Here is a 17,386-nt window from a genome sequence, read left to right on the forward strand (position 1 = left end):
GGACTGATAACCATGTTTCTAAGTTTTGTTGGATAGTTGAAAAGAACTGGTTGCAATCTCACTGTTTGAATCCCCACTTTATATGCTCCACTTTAGTATCTTGAATAAACTATTTGTAAGAGGACAATCTGTAATCATCAGCTAGTGATTTCTTACTGTTTATTTTTTTTTTGAAAGTTTGTATTATTTCTACCCATTTTCTGTTTTGTCTAGTCTTTCTTTAAATAAAATTTTTAAAAATGACACTACAGTACCCAGTGCTGATCCTGGAGTGTCATGATATGAAATTCAGCAATACTATTATTCTTTGTTCAGAATGATTTTAGCCTGCTTTAGGTTGTTTAATCTCAACATAAATGAAGACATGGATAACTGCATGTATGTTTAAGTGTTTAGGATTGATAACCATATTACTAAGTTTTTGTTGGATAGTTGAACAGAACTGTTTTCAGTCTCATTGTTTGAATTTCCACTTTATATGTTCCACTTTTGTATCTTGAACAACTATTTGTAAGAGGACAGTATGTAAACATCAACTAGTGATTTCTTACTGCTTATTTTTTCTTTGAATGTATGTATTATTTCTACCAGTTTTCTGTTTTGTTTAGTCTTTCTTTAAATAAAATTTTCAAAACAAGAATTGCGACAAACTTCTCAACACAAACCATCAAGTCAAGAAGAGATTGAAGTATTTCAAGTCCTGAAAGAAAGCACCTTCCAATCCATAGTGATGTGCCCTGTAAAACTGTCTTTCAAAATTAGTGGAGAAATAAGATATTTCCATGACAAAGAACAACTGAAGGAATTCATGACCACCAAACCAACCCTACAAAGCATACTGAAGGACATTCTAGAGAGAGATTAAAAAAAAAAGAAGACAATGGTTCCACAAATTGAGGCAGAGGGCAATCACCAAGTGAGGTAGACAACTGAATGGAGGAGAAAAATAGGCATCCAACAGGAGGAAAATTGCATGGCAGAGATGAGGCTTTGCATGTTGGCTGTAACCATTAATGTAGATGGCCTCAATTCACCAATAAAAAGAAACACAGGCAGAATGGAATAGGGGACAGGGTCTATCCATTCATGCTTTATACAAGAAATGCATTTAATTCAAAAGGAAAGTCATAGACTGAAAGTCAAAGGAGAGAACAATGCTCTACATGACAGGGAACCAGAAAGAAGTAGAAGTAGTTTTCCCATCGGCTGCAGAGTAGGTAAGAAAAACATTTCTATACAATGAAAAGCTACTCAGCTATAAAGAAAGATAACCTCAAGGCTCTTGCAAGTAAGTGCTTTTGCCACTGAGCTAAATCCCCAGCCCTCGAGGCTGTCGTAGGTAAATGGATACAACTTGAGATCATGCTCATGGATGAAATGGTCAGAGTCACATGGATAATATCATGCAGTCTCCTTAGTATAAAAAACTAAAAGAGTTAGTGGAATCCAAAATGCACAATACATACTATGAAAGTGAAAGCGGGAGGAAATAGCCTAAAAAGGGAAGGCAGTGGTCACTGTTAATCTATTATCGTGATTTGAAACCCATATTGTTTTCATTGTTCTGTTTAATTTTATTCTATTTCAGTTTGTCTAATTTTATTATATTTGATGGCATGTACAGCTATTTTAAAGATAACAAAATATATTATGGTAGTCATTATTGATTTCTTATTATCTTGTTTTGAAGCCCTGTATTCCTTTCAGTTTTTGTTTTTATTTTATAATTTTACTCTATATTTTATTTTGATTTTATTCTATATTTTGTTTTGCATCATGTCTGATGGTGGAGGCAACTACTTTGAAGATGGCAAGAGGCATCATGATAGCCACTGTTGCTTTATTATTATCTTGTTTTGAAGTCCTGTATTGCTTCAACTGTTTTGTTTTTATTGGTTTTATTCTGTATATTTTGTTTGATTTTATTATGCCTGATGGTGTGGGCAGTTATTTTAAAGATAACAAGAGGCATTATGGTAGCCATTATTGATTTCCTATTATCTTTTTTTTTTCTTTTGTATTTTTACTGGTACCAGGGATCGAACTCACAACCACAGGCTTGCAAGGCAGGCGCTTATGCAGCTGAGCTAAATCCCTAGCCCCCAATTTCCTATTATCTTATTTTGAAGTCATGTACCATGTTCATTGTTTTGTTTTGATTGACTCTACTCTGTTTTATTTCATTTGGTTTTATTCTCTTCAAACTAAAAAAAATAGAAATAGAAGACCTTTATCTCAATCTGATAAAAACAGTCTATGGCACACCAACAGCTAACATCATAGTAAACAGTCAAAAAATGGAAAGCTTTCACCCTAAAATCAGGAACAAGACAAAGATGCCCACTATCATCACTCTTATTCAAGACAGTTCTGGAAACATTAGACAGAGTGATTAGACAAGAGAAATAAATAAAAGGAAAGGGGCTGGGGATTTAGCTCAGTGGCATAAGCACCTGCTTTGCACGCAGGTGGTCGTGAGTTCGATCCCTGGTACCAATAATAAATAAATAAATAAATAGATAGTTAGATAAATAAATGGAATAAGAAAGAAGTTAAGTTACCATTATTGGCAGATGATACAAGACCCCAAAAATCCACCAAAAGACTCCTAAATTTAATAACTAAAATCAGTAGGATATAAAGTCAACACTCAAAGCCAGGCATGGTGGTGCACAGTTGTAATCTCAGCACTCAGGAGGCAGAAGCAGGAGGATTGCTTGCAGCCAGCCTGAACTACACAGCGAGACCCTACTGAAAGTTTTTTAAAAATAAATAGTGTGCCTCACACAAGTAGAGAAAATAATCCTAAAATTTAATTGAAACCAGAAGAGACATAGAATAGCAAAAGCAATTCTGGGCAACAAAGGTAAGGCAGAGGATCTTAGTCCTAGACTTCAAATTATACCACAAAGCTACCAGGATAAAACCAGCATAGTGGGGCCAGGGATTTAGCTCAGTGGCATAAGCACCTTCTTGGCAAGTGCAAGGTCGTGAGTTCAATCCCTGGTACAAAAAAAAAAAAAAAAAAAAGCCAGCATGGTACTGACCAAAAAAAAAAAAAAAAAAAGACCTGAGGCTCAATGGAACAGAATAGAAGAAAGAGATAACTTATTTTTGACAAAAGGATCAAACACCTTTACTGGAAGAAAGAGAGCCTCTTTCTTTAATAAATTGTGCTAGGAAAACTGAGTTTCCACATGCTGAAGAGTAAACGTAAATCCCTATCTCTCACCATGCACTAAACTAAAATCAAAATTGATCAAAGATCTAAATATTAACACAGAAACAGTCTTTTAGAAGATAGAATGGGTAGAATTCTCAAAGCCATACGTGTAAAGACTATAAATTAGACCTCAATTGCACAGAAATTCTTAAAAGAATCAATCACTAAGATCACATCACATTTAAAAGCTTTTTCACAGTAAAAGAAACCACCAACAGAGTGAAGAAACAACCCACAGAATGGAAAAAAATTTTATAAGTTACTCCTCAAAGAACTCATATCTAGAATAAAAAGAACTCAAAAAAATCAGACACCCAAAATTTAAAGGCACAATCCAAAAATGTGAATCTGAAATGAACAAACACTTTTCAGATGAAGTACAAACAGCAAATAAATATATAAAAAAGTGTTCAACATCACTGCTCATTTGAGAAATTCAAATTAAAACCACCATGAGATTTCATCTTACTCCCAAAAGCGTGGCTATCATCAGGAAATCAACCAACAACAAATGTCAGCAAGGCTGGGGGGAGGAGGGGAGCCATCTCCACTGTTGGTAGGAGTATAAATTAGCACAATTAATATAGAAATCAGTATGGATATTTCTCAAAAAACTAAACCTAGAGATTCCATTTGACCCAACTATTTTCCTTCTAAGTATCTTCCCAAAAGAGTAAAAAGCATCACACTACGGCAATATATGCACCCCATGTTTGTAGCAGCATGGTTTATAATAGCTAAACTTGAAAACAGTCCAGATACCCATCAATGAATGAATGGATAAAGAAAATGTGGTTTTTATATACAATGGAGTACTACTCTGCCATAAAGAAAGATAAGCTTGAATCATTTATAGGAAAATGGATGCACCTTGAAATCATAATCTCAAGTGAAATAAATCAGATACACATGTTTAAGTATCACATTGTTTTTCTTGAGTGAGAAAACCAAATAAGGATCAAAATGTATGATAAAATACAGAAAGAAATTGTTCAAATGGCAAAGGGCACAAGGAGGAGGGAGGGAAGGAAAAGAATAGGAGTAAAAAAATTAAAACGAATGAAAGAAAAACAATAGAAACAAAGTTCTGTAAGGGGAGAGGAAAAAGGATTGAAAGGAAGGGAAGGGAATGGGAAAAAATGTAAGATACATTACATACAGGTGCAAATTCCCCATGATAAATGTGATTGTTATGTATGTCAAAAAAGATACAAAAGAAGAAAAAATGGAAAAAAAGAAATAAAGACACTTTCATTCTACCCAGTGCTCCTGGAAAACACGAGAGGAGTGGACAGCAAACAGCACCTTCTTGGTATAAGAGCTACCTGGAAAGACAGAGTTAGGACCCCAACAGGTCTGAAGCAAAGGAGGTCAAGGAGGGATGGAGGGGAGCAGGAATTCGCAGGAATGCATTTCCCAGAGCTGATGGAGAGGCTGGAATAGAATGACTTTCGCAAAGCAAGTACAGCATTAAAACTTTCACCCACTTAAAGTAGCCTTTCCCCACATGAACAGATGCAAATGGATGTGACTGCAGCCATCTTGAATCATAGCCACCTGCCTGCCCCAGAGTAATTTTAGTTGTTTTTTCCTGTATCGTTTCCAGAAAAATTGTAAGCATATAAAACCATTAGAGTTGTAGGTGGAACTTTACAACCAGACCATGGCTCCTAGAATGTCCCTGAATCTTTGGTACCAGTTTAAAATAAACCAGGTCCTTTCCAGAATAGATTAAATCAATTCTTTCCTAATAACATACATACAGCTCTCTTTCTGACCCAAATTCCAGGGATGTGACCAATCTTGCTACCACCCTTTGGCTTGTCAATAAGTCCGCCTACACCTATACTCTGTGCAACCCTAGATCTACCTGCCTTTGCCCTAGTCATATGGCACCTCAGGGCTTGTTCCCACACACTAGCACTGAGCTGTTCCAGGTGCCCATAACATGCCCCTCAGCTTCCACTCTTGGGCCTCCCCTGTCTGCTCATACATCCAGAACCTGGTACTCTCAGACACTAAAGGACTAAAAGGACAAAAGACACCACTGCACAACACAGAGACAGCATGGTTCCCTGAGTCTTGGCCCAGCCCTGAGTGCCTGAACTGTAACCACTGGAAAGGTGATAGTTCAGCCTGCATCCAGGGTGGATGCCTGGGCATGCTTCCCCTGAGGAGGCCAAAGATAAGGCTGGAGACTAGACTGACTGCACAGACACGGCCCATGGAAGGACTCTTAAGTGTGACACAGAGGATGCCATTTCACAAGAGAGTGTAAGAAGAAGAGGGGCAGGGAGTTAGGGGAATGATCAGGGATAGACTACCAGGATTTGGGGGCTCTGCGCTGCTCCTGACAGTTCATGGTTATTTTAAATGCTCTCTTCATTAAAGCAGACAAGGAGATATAGACCAGGAGGGAAGAAAGAACCAGAGGCTGTAGGAAAGCACCTCCCCCTTGTGGTTAGTATGTAGCCTTGCAGCGTCAGTGCTGCTGTTGGCTTGAAACCTGCCACCACCGACTCTGTCCATCCCTACCATGGTCACTGTCTTCAGGATCAAGGTGCCCCTCGCCAGCACTCTGCATGAGTCCTCGAGGAAGGAGGGAAGCAGCCAAGACTGTTGGCTAGCAAAGGATTGAGTCACATATTAACTGTACAAACCTATTCCTAGACCTATTGAGTATATAGCACTTTTCTAAGCAAGACACAGGAATCAAAAATCTAAAAAGATACAACCCTGCCTTCCAGGAATCAAAGATATGGAAAGCAGCATGGAGACTCACTGACCCTCTACGCATCGAAGGAGCAGTACAGCAAAGGGAGGGACAGAGTTTTCCACATGGCGCCCAAGCACCATGACAGGCTTGGGCTCCAGTCCCTGCCCAGACTCACCAAACTAGTCTTGGATCCCTCCCCAAGAAAACAGGCCTAACATGGGGTGAGATATGCTGAGCTTTTCAGGAAGCTCTGAGGTTCAAGTACATCAGGCTTCTTTCTTGTCCTTGGTTCTCCTCCCACTAGGCCAGGCTTTTAAGTTACAGCCCCAAGAGGAACCCCACTTATGGTCTCCTAGTCCAATGGTGGTAAACTTACAGCATGCATATCACAGCAGGTTGTTTGCATCACTGTAAGTTCTTGTTATTGTGCTTTTCTTTTAATGTATGAGTTGTGTTTCTTTTCTAAATTAAAACCTCAGTATTCACCTTAATTGCAGTGTTGGCACTTTGCAATAAACAAATGGGTTTTGGGTTTACAGTGTGGGCAGTCTCTAGAAAGTTCACCATCACTGCCCTAGTCTGTGTCCATCTGGAGGTGCTAGCGGAATCAGAGTCTTATTGGTCCCTTTCCCTGACCCTCTGGAGATGGGCACATACCTCTTGAACATTATGCCTCTAGGAGCTACAAAATGGATCAATAATGTCTTTTTTTTTTTTTTAAGAAAAACAGCAGAAATATAGAAACTCTATTTTAAGCCTGAAGCAATGGTTTTGTTTGAATAAAGCAACATAGATGGTGCCTTGAGAGTGCTAAACATTAGAATCTGATTGCTCGTTGAGGGCAGGGAATGACTTATACCAATTTTTGTACATTTCTGGCAGTGCCTAGCATCTAGTGAGTGTTGAGATAGAGGATGTTACAACATGGTTTTGCTTTCCATTTTCATCTATATTTCTTACATTGTCCAACAATATGAGATTCTCTGAGGCCTCCATTTTCTCATCCCTATAATGAAGAAGGAAAACTAAGATAATTTTGGCAAGTCCTCCCAATTCCAACTTTGGGGAGCCTAAACCTATCTTTATACAAAATGATGAAAACTTAGGAAGTGAGGGCCTCAGAAAGCATTGGAGAAATTAAGGGTGATTTCTGCACAGCACCAATTAGGTGCTCAATGAAAGTTAGCAGAAACTGAAAAATTCTGGATTCTGTAAGAGAGAATCCCTGGAAAGCCAGGGAGAACTGTGGAGCTCATAAGATAGGCAAATCTGAGGGAGGGAGAAACAAAAGCCAGAGGAGGAATGGGAAGCTGAAGGAAGGTGGGGAAGGTAGAGCACCCGGGAAAGTTTCCAGGTAGTGTTGATGTAGGGGAAGGGAGCGTGATCCTGGGCCCTTTCACTGTCAGGTCAGTGTTTCCAAGCTTCCTCTTCCTTAGATTCTTGTTGCACTCCTCCCCCGAGAAGAAATCAGAGATTAAGTAAATAGTTGTTCTTCATGCTGTGGAAGGATTGGGGTGGAAAACAAACATAACTCACTTAGCCCTGCTCAAACTTCTCCCCAGACCCTCCGTCCTCCAGTTCCATGAAGGAGGTGTTCCCGCCCTTTACCCAGACATTTCTCAGAATTCCCAGGCCTGAGTCACCTCCAGAAGCAGATGCTTTTTCATCCTAGTTTCTGTCCATAAGAAGCTCTGTGAAAGTGAACATTTCTAAACATTTGGACATGACAAATTGCTTTGACAACTAAAGGAGACTCTATGACTCCAAAAAAATGCACATATACAACATTTTACATATATAATACCTTGCAGGGAGATGACATCTTAGGTGCTAGGAATTTGGATTAGCAATCCTGAACAGGTTTATTAACTACTAGTAGTGTGGCCTTAGTAAGTTATTTTTACTTCTCTATGCCTTGGTTTTCTCATCTACATGGAACAATTGTTATAAAAATTAAATTATATAATACAAGTAAAAACCCTTATAACTGTTCAATGAGTGAAAACTACTTCAGTAAATATTGGCTGTTAATATTACTACATCTCAGGGGCTAGGGATTTAGCTCAGCAGCATAAGTACCTGCCTTGCAAGCAGGCAGTCGTGAGTTCAATCCCTGATACTAATAAAAAGGAAAAAGACAAAAAAAAATATTACTACATCTCTTTCGTGGTAAGTTATTATGACATTTGGGGATTCTCCATCCTTTTATGTAGGAAACAATGCCGTGCAACTAAGTAAATTAGGAAGTTGGTTTTGAGCCAAGTCAGGAAAAAAATACCTGCTGAGGGAAAGACTAGAGAACAAAATGTTAATTCCACTAAAGGAGCTCTCATCTTCCTTATTCTCAAGTGGAAGGGCATGCTCATTGTTGTGGCTTATTTAAATGTTCCCCCAAAGTCTCATGCAGTCATGGGAGGTAGGCATTTCTAGGGCAGCTGAGTCTAGCATTTGTGATTGCTTCGTTGTTTAGCACTGGGATTGGTGTTGTGAGTGTTGCACCCGCCCAAGGGTAGGTACAGTATAAGGGAGGGAAGGGAGGCATGCTTTTTCCCTTGTTGCCCTTTTTGCTCTTGTCACTTGTGGCCATCATAAATGGTTTCCCCTTAGCCATATCACACTGCCTTAGATCCAGCTGAATATGGACTGAAACCTTCAAAAACTGTAAACTAAACAAACCTTTCCTTCCTTCATTTTGGGTATCAAGTGTTTTGTCTCAGCAATGAGAGAAAAGTAAACAGGACACTCATGTCAAGCACTTTATATATATTATCTCATGGTTCTCCATGAGGAAAGCACTATTATCCCCACGTTACATAAACAGAGACTCAGGAAGGGTAAATGACTTGCCCAAGTCACACAGCTACTCAATGATAGGACAAGGTGTCAAAATCAGGTATGATCTTCAAACTCCACTGTGTCTCCAGAAGGGTGAGTGAGCAGAGAAGAGCTGAATAAAAACAAAGAACAAGGGAGCATCCTTCAGACCCTGCAGACCCCCTTTTCCAGGGCTTCTGCTGCATCCTTAACAGCTGGAGTTCAGGGTAACCTCTGCCGCCAGCCTTGGCTTCTTCCTTCAGCAATACTTTAGAAACTTGTGCTGGAGACTGGCACCCAGTCACTGCCCAAGCTCTCAGCCTGACCATTCCACCATCCACCCATCCCTGCCATACAGGCCAGGCAAGCCTGAGAGTTCCAGGAAAAACCAGTCTCACTCTTTCGTCAGGGTCCCAGCATAGCCCTTTGCCCCACTCCAACCCTGGGAAATAGTCTGCCTTTATCTATGCCTCTCAATATCTCCTCCCTGGTAACTCCCTTCCTTTCTAGTTGTTGATCACAATATCTTGTCTATACTTTTTGGGAAAAAAAAAAGGAGGTGGGGGGAGGAAAAAGAGTAAATTTCCAGGAATTGTTTCACGATCGCTGTTCTGCTGCTTACAGCAAACTGCACCACCACCACGCCTCCACCATCTACCCAGTTTGGCAAGGAACCTTGCTCCTGTCCCTCCCTGTCTCCCTTCCTCCCAGGCTCTCAGTTCAGTTCCCACACCCTTAAAAAGATTCACAGGAAAATTGCAGAGTTTTCACTTATTTCTTCCTGAGGGAACAGCTTTCTCTCGGAGCCAGCATGTCTTCCTCACACTGCAAATGCACACTGGGCGACAAGCAGAGAGAGGGGCTGATCAGGGGAAGGTGAGGCTGCAGGGCAGTGTCTCCATGTGAGAGGGAAAATTCAGAGACCCAAGAGACAAAATTCATAGAAATATAGGCTTGAGAGGAATGCAAATGGCCATGAGTGTTGTCCACATGGAGAGAACAGAGACCATGATGAGGGTATTTCATGGTTTAGCAGGAACTCCATCTGTGTGGCTTCAAGGCACAGAGAGGGAAACACATGTTGGTGGGATAAAAACTAAGATCCAAGAAAGCAAGCAAAGCTATCTGAAAAGTCAAAGTAAACCATATTTCATATTATCATTGCTCATGACAGATTTCTGGATCTAGAAGTGATTGGATAAGCAAAGAAAACTGTCTCATCCCATAGAAACAGCTGGGATGATAGTGGCACAACAATGTAAACACACATAATACCACTGAACTTTGTACTTAAAACTGGTGAAAGTGGTAGCTGTTATGTACATTTTACCACAGTAAAAACTTAATTTGGCTGGGGGTTTAGCTTAGAGGCATAAGGACCTGCCCTGGCAAGTAAAAGATCATGAGTTCGATTCCCAGTACAAAAAAAAAAAACTTAATTAGCAAATTTTTAAGTCCTTCCTTGAGTGCATAAACAAAATATGGTATGCACATGCAATACAATATTACTCAGTCATAGAGTGGAAGGAAGCACATATGCTACAATGTAGATGAACCTCAAAAACATGCAAAAAAAGACAGAGAAGTCACCAATTCTGATTATACTTATAGGAAATAACCAAATTAGGTATAATCATATAGACAGAAAGAAAGCAGACTTGTGGTTACCAGCTTTCTCAACCACACTCAAGAATGGACCCTCTCTGCCTCTGGCCTCAGGATCTACAGACAGAAGAAGGGTACCATCCTGTGTTCCATGTGCACAGGAAAAGCCACAAGGTCATGACACATGCTGCACTCTGGAGAGTCCAAAACTGCATGGTTGCGTCAAGAGCATCATGAAAGACAAGAGGTTTAACAAGCAAGGGGACTATTCATGGCACTGGTGCCATCCACATCGGATAGTTAGTGTACTGAGGCAAGAAGGCCCCACTCAATACTAATAATGCCCTCCTGATGAGCACTCTGCCTGAGGGTACCATCGTGTGCTACCTGGAGAACCTAGTAAAACAGGGCTAGCTACTCCAAACCACCAAAAACAATGTCACCATCATTTTCTTTTTCTTTTAATTTTATTTTGAAAGTGGTAAAATACAACAGAACAAGACAAAATAAAGCCAACTAAGATCATACAGTGAAATTGGTACAGAACTTCACAGCAGGTTACCGGGACAACAGTAATAGGTATCACAGTATATTTCATTATCTTTATAATAGTTGTTCTTTCAATCATGTATATCAAAATGAGATGAAATACAGAACATTATAGAACTTATCAAAACAGAATATTGAATAGAGCAGTACCATTAATCAGAATAGAGCAAAACAGTAATAAAAATATTTGCCTTCAAAGAGATGGTAGAAGGAAGTCCCCCTTATTTGCTATGGTCAACCTCCCAGGAGATGCTCAGATTTCTGGTGGGAATTTGCTAACGGGGGCGGGGACAAGAGAAGGGTGGTAGGGGAAGTGGGATGTTTGACTCTAGGCCGTGCATCAGTAGGTTCACTATTGCTTAGCAGGGAGGACGGCTGGTTGTTTGGTTTCCCAGCGTCCTAAGTTCCAACATGGCACGGATCTCAGGAGCTGCTGGTGGTTCTCCCCCTGGAAGGGCTGCAGTCCACCACACCGCCACCACTTACTTACCAGGGAGGGGAGGTGCTTGCTTGGCTTCCCAGTGTCCTAAGTTCCAACACGGCACGGATCTCAGGAGATGCTGGTGGTTCTTCCCCTGGAAGGGCCCCAGTGGGCTACACTGCAGCCACTTACCAGGGAGGGGAGGTCATCACCATCATTTTCTACAATCCCAAGACCAAGATGAGAGATATGAAGCTACCTTTAGTTCTGTGAAGGTCATCTCTGCCAACAAAGCTGTGGTTACTGTGGTGATTGGAGGTGGCCAAATTGACAAACCCATCCTGAAGGCTGGCCACACTTACAGCAAGTGATCAGTTGTAGAGGAACTGCTGACCACGAGTGTGGGACGTGGCCATGAACTCTGTGGAACCTCCTTGCAGGGGCAGAAACCACCAACACATTGGAAACCCCCACGCATCCAAGGAGACACCCCTAATGGCCACAGAGTGGGTCTCATCACTGCTAACCAGACTGAGTCTCCATAGAATCCAGAGACCATGAAAGAGAACTGGGGATAAGGACTCAGTGAACATCCTTCTACCACTTAAAAAAGGAAAAAAAAAATTGTGGTTTCCAGGGGCTGCAGAAGGGAAAAGATACCATAGGAAATGGCTGCTTAATGGGTGTAGAGTTTCCTAATGGGTATTTGGCCGAGGTGGAGATATCACAACAATGTAAATGTGTTGCAAGCCCCTAAATTATATGCTTTACCGTGGCTATGTTTATGTTGCTAGAATTTCTCCCTTGATTAAACTTTTCTTTACTCCCTACCAGCCGATGAATGCTTCACCTTATATCATACAAAACAGGGCCCAGGTTCAGATGGGTCTGCCATGTGCAGAGTATGGCTTCTCTGGACCCCAAAGGGCATGAAGATGCCCATCCTGCCTCTCCACAGTGGTGTATCAAGGATCAGTCTAGATAAACGAAGTGGGACTGCGTTGAGTGGCAGGCAGCCCCACCGACACAGGGCATTATAAACGCAAGTTCACTGGCCCAAAGCCCCTTGCCTTTGCTTGCAGAGAGAGAAGGCAGGAAATCTGGTCTCTTTCCCAACTCATTCCTTATCTCCACCCAGCCACACACCACACTCTCCTGCCAAGGGGCCAAGAGGTGAGAGTCTTGGGGAAGAGGACTTCTCCTTTCTCCCTCCCCATCCAGTACTCTCCCTAAATTCAGGCAGAGCCCTCTCCCCACCACACAAATCTTATCTTTTCTCTCTCCTCAGATGAAGGCAGGGAGTTGGAAATCACATGGGGCTAACAGGAAATTGTAGGGTTAAATGAGAACCAATTGGGTCACCAAAATCCCTAAAAGTCTGACTGATTTTCAGATTTGTTTCAGTTGCTATCACTCCAGTTCTAATAAGCAGGAGTTAAGACAGATGGGAGAATGGGGCTGTGAGCTGCCTCAGAGAGAAGAACGTGTGCACTTATGAAAGGTGTTTGTCACAGTCAGCTCTGTGATTAGCACTTTACCTTGATGGCTTGTTTAAATGTCATACTATCCCTTTTCATAGCCACTATTGTCCCCATTCTGCAGATGAAAGAACTAAGATCAAAGATTGAAGAGGCCAAGTTATAAAGCTAGTGAATGAAGAGTCTGGAGTTTAGTGCTTGCATCATTCCTGAGTCTGTGGCTAGGACATCCCCTCGAACTGGATTGGGTAAATGCAGGAAAAACGCCAGCCCCCTTCTATGGAGCTGCAGCCAGTGACAGCTACTTCCCAGAGCTGCAGCCAGTGATAGCTATTTCCCGGATGGAGGGCTGCCCTGAAAACCAGCAGCAAGACCAGCCCCACAGCCACTGTCCCACCAGCCTCCTAACAGTCCAGAGCTGCAGGACTCCAGAACAGAGGTGCTTCCACAGGAAATTCAGGTGAGTACATCCATCTCCCAGGGAAGAAACAGTGGGAGACAAACGTTTACCAAGGGAGTGTTAGGGGGAGGTCCCCACCTATGGTTCACATAGCAAGACAGGGCAGAAGCACCTCATGAAAACATATGCCAAAGTGCCAAGAATTAAAGTGCTGGGAGAAGGGAAGATTGGAAACCACTGGAGTTGAGGGGCCAGCTGGGCTGGGAAGGAAAAACTTCGTTGGGCATAAACAGTCCTGAAATTCCTTAACAAAGTGTCTCTGCTCTTGGGTCAAAGCTGGCAAATCACAGTTCAAGTATTAATTATCTCTTTCTTACCTTTTCAAGGCCCTTAAGCCTCAAGTTGCTGTGCCTTCTGACTAGGGGACATAAGACCACTCTCAAGATCTCCTTTCTCTTCCAACGCCTTCTTCTTCCCAATAGCCCTTTGCTGGTGCTCATGTCAGTCAAACCCAGCTTGGGGCCTGGCCCCATGCAAGAGCCTACTGTCATGCCTGACAATGACTTTAGAGAGATCCACAACTGGACAGATCTGCTCTACTTCTTCAACCACACCCTGCCAGAGTGCCATGCAGAGCTTAGTGAGAACACCAAGAAAGTTGTCCTCTTTGTCCTCTACCTGGCCATCTTTGTGGTTGGGCTGGTGGAGAACCTCCTGGTGATCTGTGTCAACTGGCGCCACTCAGGCCGCATGGGGCTGCTGAACCTCTATGTCCTCAACATGGCCATAGCAGACCTGGGCATCATCCTGTTACTTCCCGTGTGGATGCTGGAGATCATGCTAGACTACGCCTGGCTCTGGGGCAGCTTTTCCTGCCGTTTCACTCATTACTTCTACTTTGCCAACATGTACAGCAGCATTTTCTTCCTAGTGTGCCTCAGTGTCGATCGCTACTTCACACTCACCAACACCTCTCCTTACTGGCAGCACAACCAGCATCGAGTGCGGCGGGCCGTGTGTGCAGGCGTCTGGGTCCTCTCCGCCATCATCCCACTGCCTGAGGTGGTCCACATCCAGTTGGTGGATGACATTGAGCCTGTGTGCCTTTTCCTGGCACCTTTTGAAACATACAGCACGTGGGCCTTGGTAGTGACCCTGTTCACCATTGTGCTGGGCTTCCTGCTGCCCTTTCCTCTCATCGTGGTCTTCAACGTGCTGACAGCCTGTCATCTTCAGAAGCAAGGACAGCCTGATGGTTGGCGACACTGCCGGCTGGTGTGTGCCTACATAGCTGTCTTTGGCATCTGCTGGGTGCCCTACCATACATCTCTGCTGGTGGTCACTCTGCAGGGGACTCATATCTCTTTCCACTGCTACCTGGTCCACGTGATGTACTTCTTCTATGACATCATCAACTGCTTCTCCATGCTGCACTGTGTCGCCAACCCCATCCTTTACAACTTTCTCAGCCCAAGCTTCCGCGGTCGGCTGCTGAGCGCTGTGGTCCGTTACCTTCCAAAGGATCAGGGCAGGGCAGGCGCCCAGGCTTCCTCTTCCTCTTCTTCCACACAGCACTCCATCATCATCACCAAGGAGGGCAGTCTGCCCACTGCAGCAGGCCCTACCCCCACCCAAGCCTGAACTTCCAGCACCCTCTTTGCCTCGAAATACCTCATCTCCACTCTGCAATGTCATAGCCAGGTGAGGCAGATTCTAGCTCCTCCATTGGTAAAATAAAAGGCTAGAAGGGAAGGTGAGAGATTCAGGGATGGGGTAAGGAATGGGGGAGAAGATCAAAGCACTCAGGGCAAATTTTAAGTCTATTTTAGAATACTGAGGAGGGGAGAGGGAGAGGGGTTGAGGAGGGATAAAGAACAGGTCTTTCCTTGATGCTGCACTGTTTTGTTTTTTTTGTTTGTTTGTTTTGTTTTTTGGTCCTTCTGTCTAAGGGAGCCACACACGCACATGCATTAAAAAAGTGAAATAAGACAGCCAGCCATGTCTCTGGATCTCTGAGAACACTGCACTATAGCTGGGTTTGGAAAAGGAGCAGAGGCCACAGGGATGCTCTGCAAAAAAAAAACTAGACATACACATCTAATAAATCACCCTGACCGGAAAAAATGAGCTCCACAGGAACCTCACAAAACTTTCCTTTTGTTTATGTGCTTGTTGATCTTCCAGCTCACTGTGCAGGCTGTGGGGACAAGAGGCCAGAGGCCAAGGAACCAGGAGGCCTCAGCAGGACATTCCCTAGCTGTGCATCCTCAGTGCCATGATAAGCAGAGGACAGTGGGGAAGCAGGGGTGGGACGAACCTGGTCTGAGACAGGCACCCTGCAGCTGGGTCAGCAGGATGGTCTCGCCACCCTTAGCACTCAGGAAACACAGCTCCATTTCCTTGCTGATATCCTCCCTTCCCCTTTGTCCATCCTGGCTTTCCTCCCCCAGAGTACATGCAGTCAGAGCCCATGCTCCTCACAGCAAACCTCCCGGCTTTGGGTCTAGAACACTATCTTCTAGGGCAGTAATAGTGAATCTTTCAGGGCTTTCAATGGTAACAAACAGCTGTGGCAAAGTGTGCAATAGGTTCACCGCCACTGCTCTAAGGGGGACACAGAACTCCTTATTTCTCTCTTACTCTTCAAATCACAGGAAAATATCAGGAGACATCTATTCAGGAACAGACCTTGAAAACGCCAGCAGAAGATGCTGGCAGCTGTTGCATCCCTTGACTCTTGGCCCTTGCACAGGGTTGGGGAAGATCCAAAGTGGAAATTTCCCTGCTTTGTGACAGCGCAGAGCTCTGGCACTAGTCACTTCTTCCTGGTCACATCTTCATTATCTTCCTGTGCAGGGACCTGCATTTACTAACACTTGTTCTATAGATAAAGATGTTCCTCTAATTAACAAGCAGGTCTTCTGGAACACTCATTTATCAGTTTAGGAAATAAAGACCATAAATATGAAAAATTGATGTAAAAACCTAAAAGTAGGTCCTAGTTTCTGCCTTTCAATTCTATGTTCTTGGCCACCTGTTTGTAGAAAATGAGAACTTGTAGATGAAACTGCTGATCTCTCAACTTTCTCCTCAGTCCTGCTGAAGAGCAGTGTGTCTGGAATGTTTAACTTGGAATAACAAGTCATTTCGCAGAGAGGATCTCCTCCGCTCTTTTCTTGTCTGTGCTCTCTGGAAACATTTTAATACATGTCCCAAGGACGCACACACCCAGGCTTGTCAGCAGTGCAGAGGAAAACCATATCTACTATCCACTGCTCACTGGGCCCAAACCTGAAAGGGTCTCAAACTACAACAGCTGCTTGGTGGCACACAGCTGAAGGCTTTCTGAACTAGGAGCCTGTGACTTGGAGGATATAGTAATGACTTGACCTAAGAATGCAGAAATCACATTAAAATTGTTCCCACTTAAAAAGCAACCCAAAGCCAGGGTGGTAGCACACACCTATAATCGCAGCACTCACAAGGCTGAGATAGGAGGATCATTGTGAGTTCAAGACCAGCCTGGGCTACAAAGTGAGCTCAAGGGCAGCCTGAACTGTATAGTGAGATGCTGTCTCAAAAAGACCAAAAAGAAAAGAAAAAAAAAAAAAAAAAAAAAGCAACCCAAGATCAAGTCACTGCCTCCTTTGACCTAGGCCCTAAGAATTTTCTGAAGGAAATTCAACTTTACATCTGTCATTACCCAGGATGTCACAGAGGCCATTTCCCAAGACCAGTTGTCACCAAGGCGGTATGAATACTTCCTTAGGGCCCTTCCACCCATGGAAGGAAGAATGGGAACTGCTACAAAGCTGTTCTGCTCAGCAAACACTGAGCATTGATGAGAACTGGGCCTGGGCCATGTGCCCTGGGACCAAATGAACTACATCACTCTCTACTGTCTTGGTCTGTCTCCTCTGAGGAAGCATATTGGTACCAACCTCATGCAATTTGGTCAGACCTCTACCTCTTCCCTGTTCCAATCTTCCTTTCCCCTTTACTTTCCATCTCCAACTCTCCATTGGAAAACACTGCTTTACCATGAATTAAACAGTAGTTACAAGACAATATGTCTGGCCAACTCCCTCACTCAGCAATGTTGGCCCTACTGGTATCTGCAGGGGCCCAGAGCTCTCTCTAGCTAATGGCAAATGCCTTTTGGGATGTGCACCTGAAAACA

At 43.1% G+C, this 17,386-nt stretch overlaps 1 protein-coding gene across 1 annotated transcript; it reads left to right on the plus strand.

Moving 5' to 3' along the window:
• The first annotated feature begins 13,141 nt into the window (after positions 1-13,141).
• Gpr182 (G protein-coupled receptor 182) lies at positions 13,142-17,274 on the plus strand. The gene is made up of 2 exons (XM_005008511.4): positions 13,142-13,266; positions 13,593-17,274. The coding sequence occupies exons 1-2, from the start codon at positions 13,148-13,150 to the stop codon at positions 14,845-14,847; spliced, it is 1,374 nt and encodes a 457-aa protein (XP_005008568.2). The 5' UTR covers positions 13,142-13,147; the 3' UTR covers positions 14,848-17,274.
• The last annotated feature ends 112 nt before the right edge of the window (positions 17,275-17,386 follow it).

This window comes from Cavia porcellus, unplaced genomic scaffold, assembly GCF_034190915.1.
Source record: "Cavia porcellus strain 051 isolate PalLab524CR breed Dunkin Hartley unplaced genomic scaffold, mCavPor4.1 scaffold_8, whole genome shotgun sequence".
NCBI classification, from domain to species: domain Eukaryota; kingdom Metazoa; phylum Chordata; class Mammalia; order Rodentia; family Caviidae; genus Cavia; species Cavia porcellus.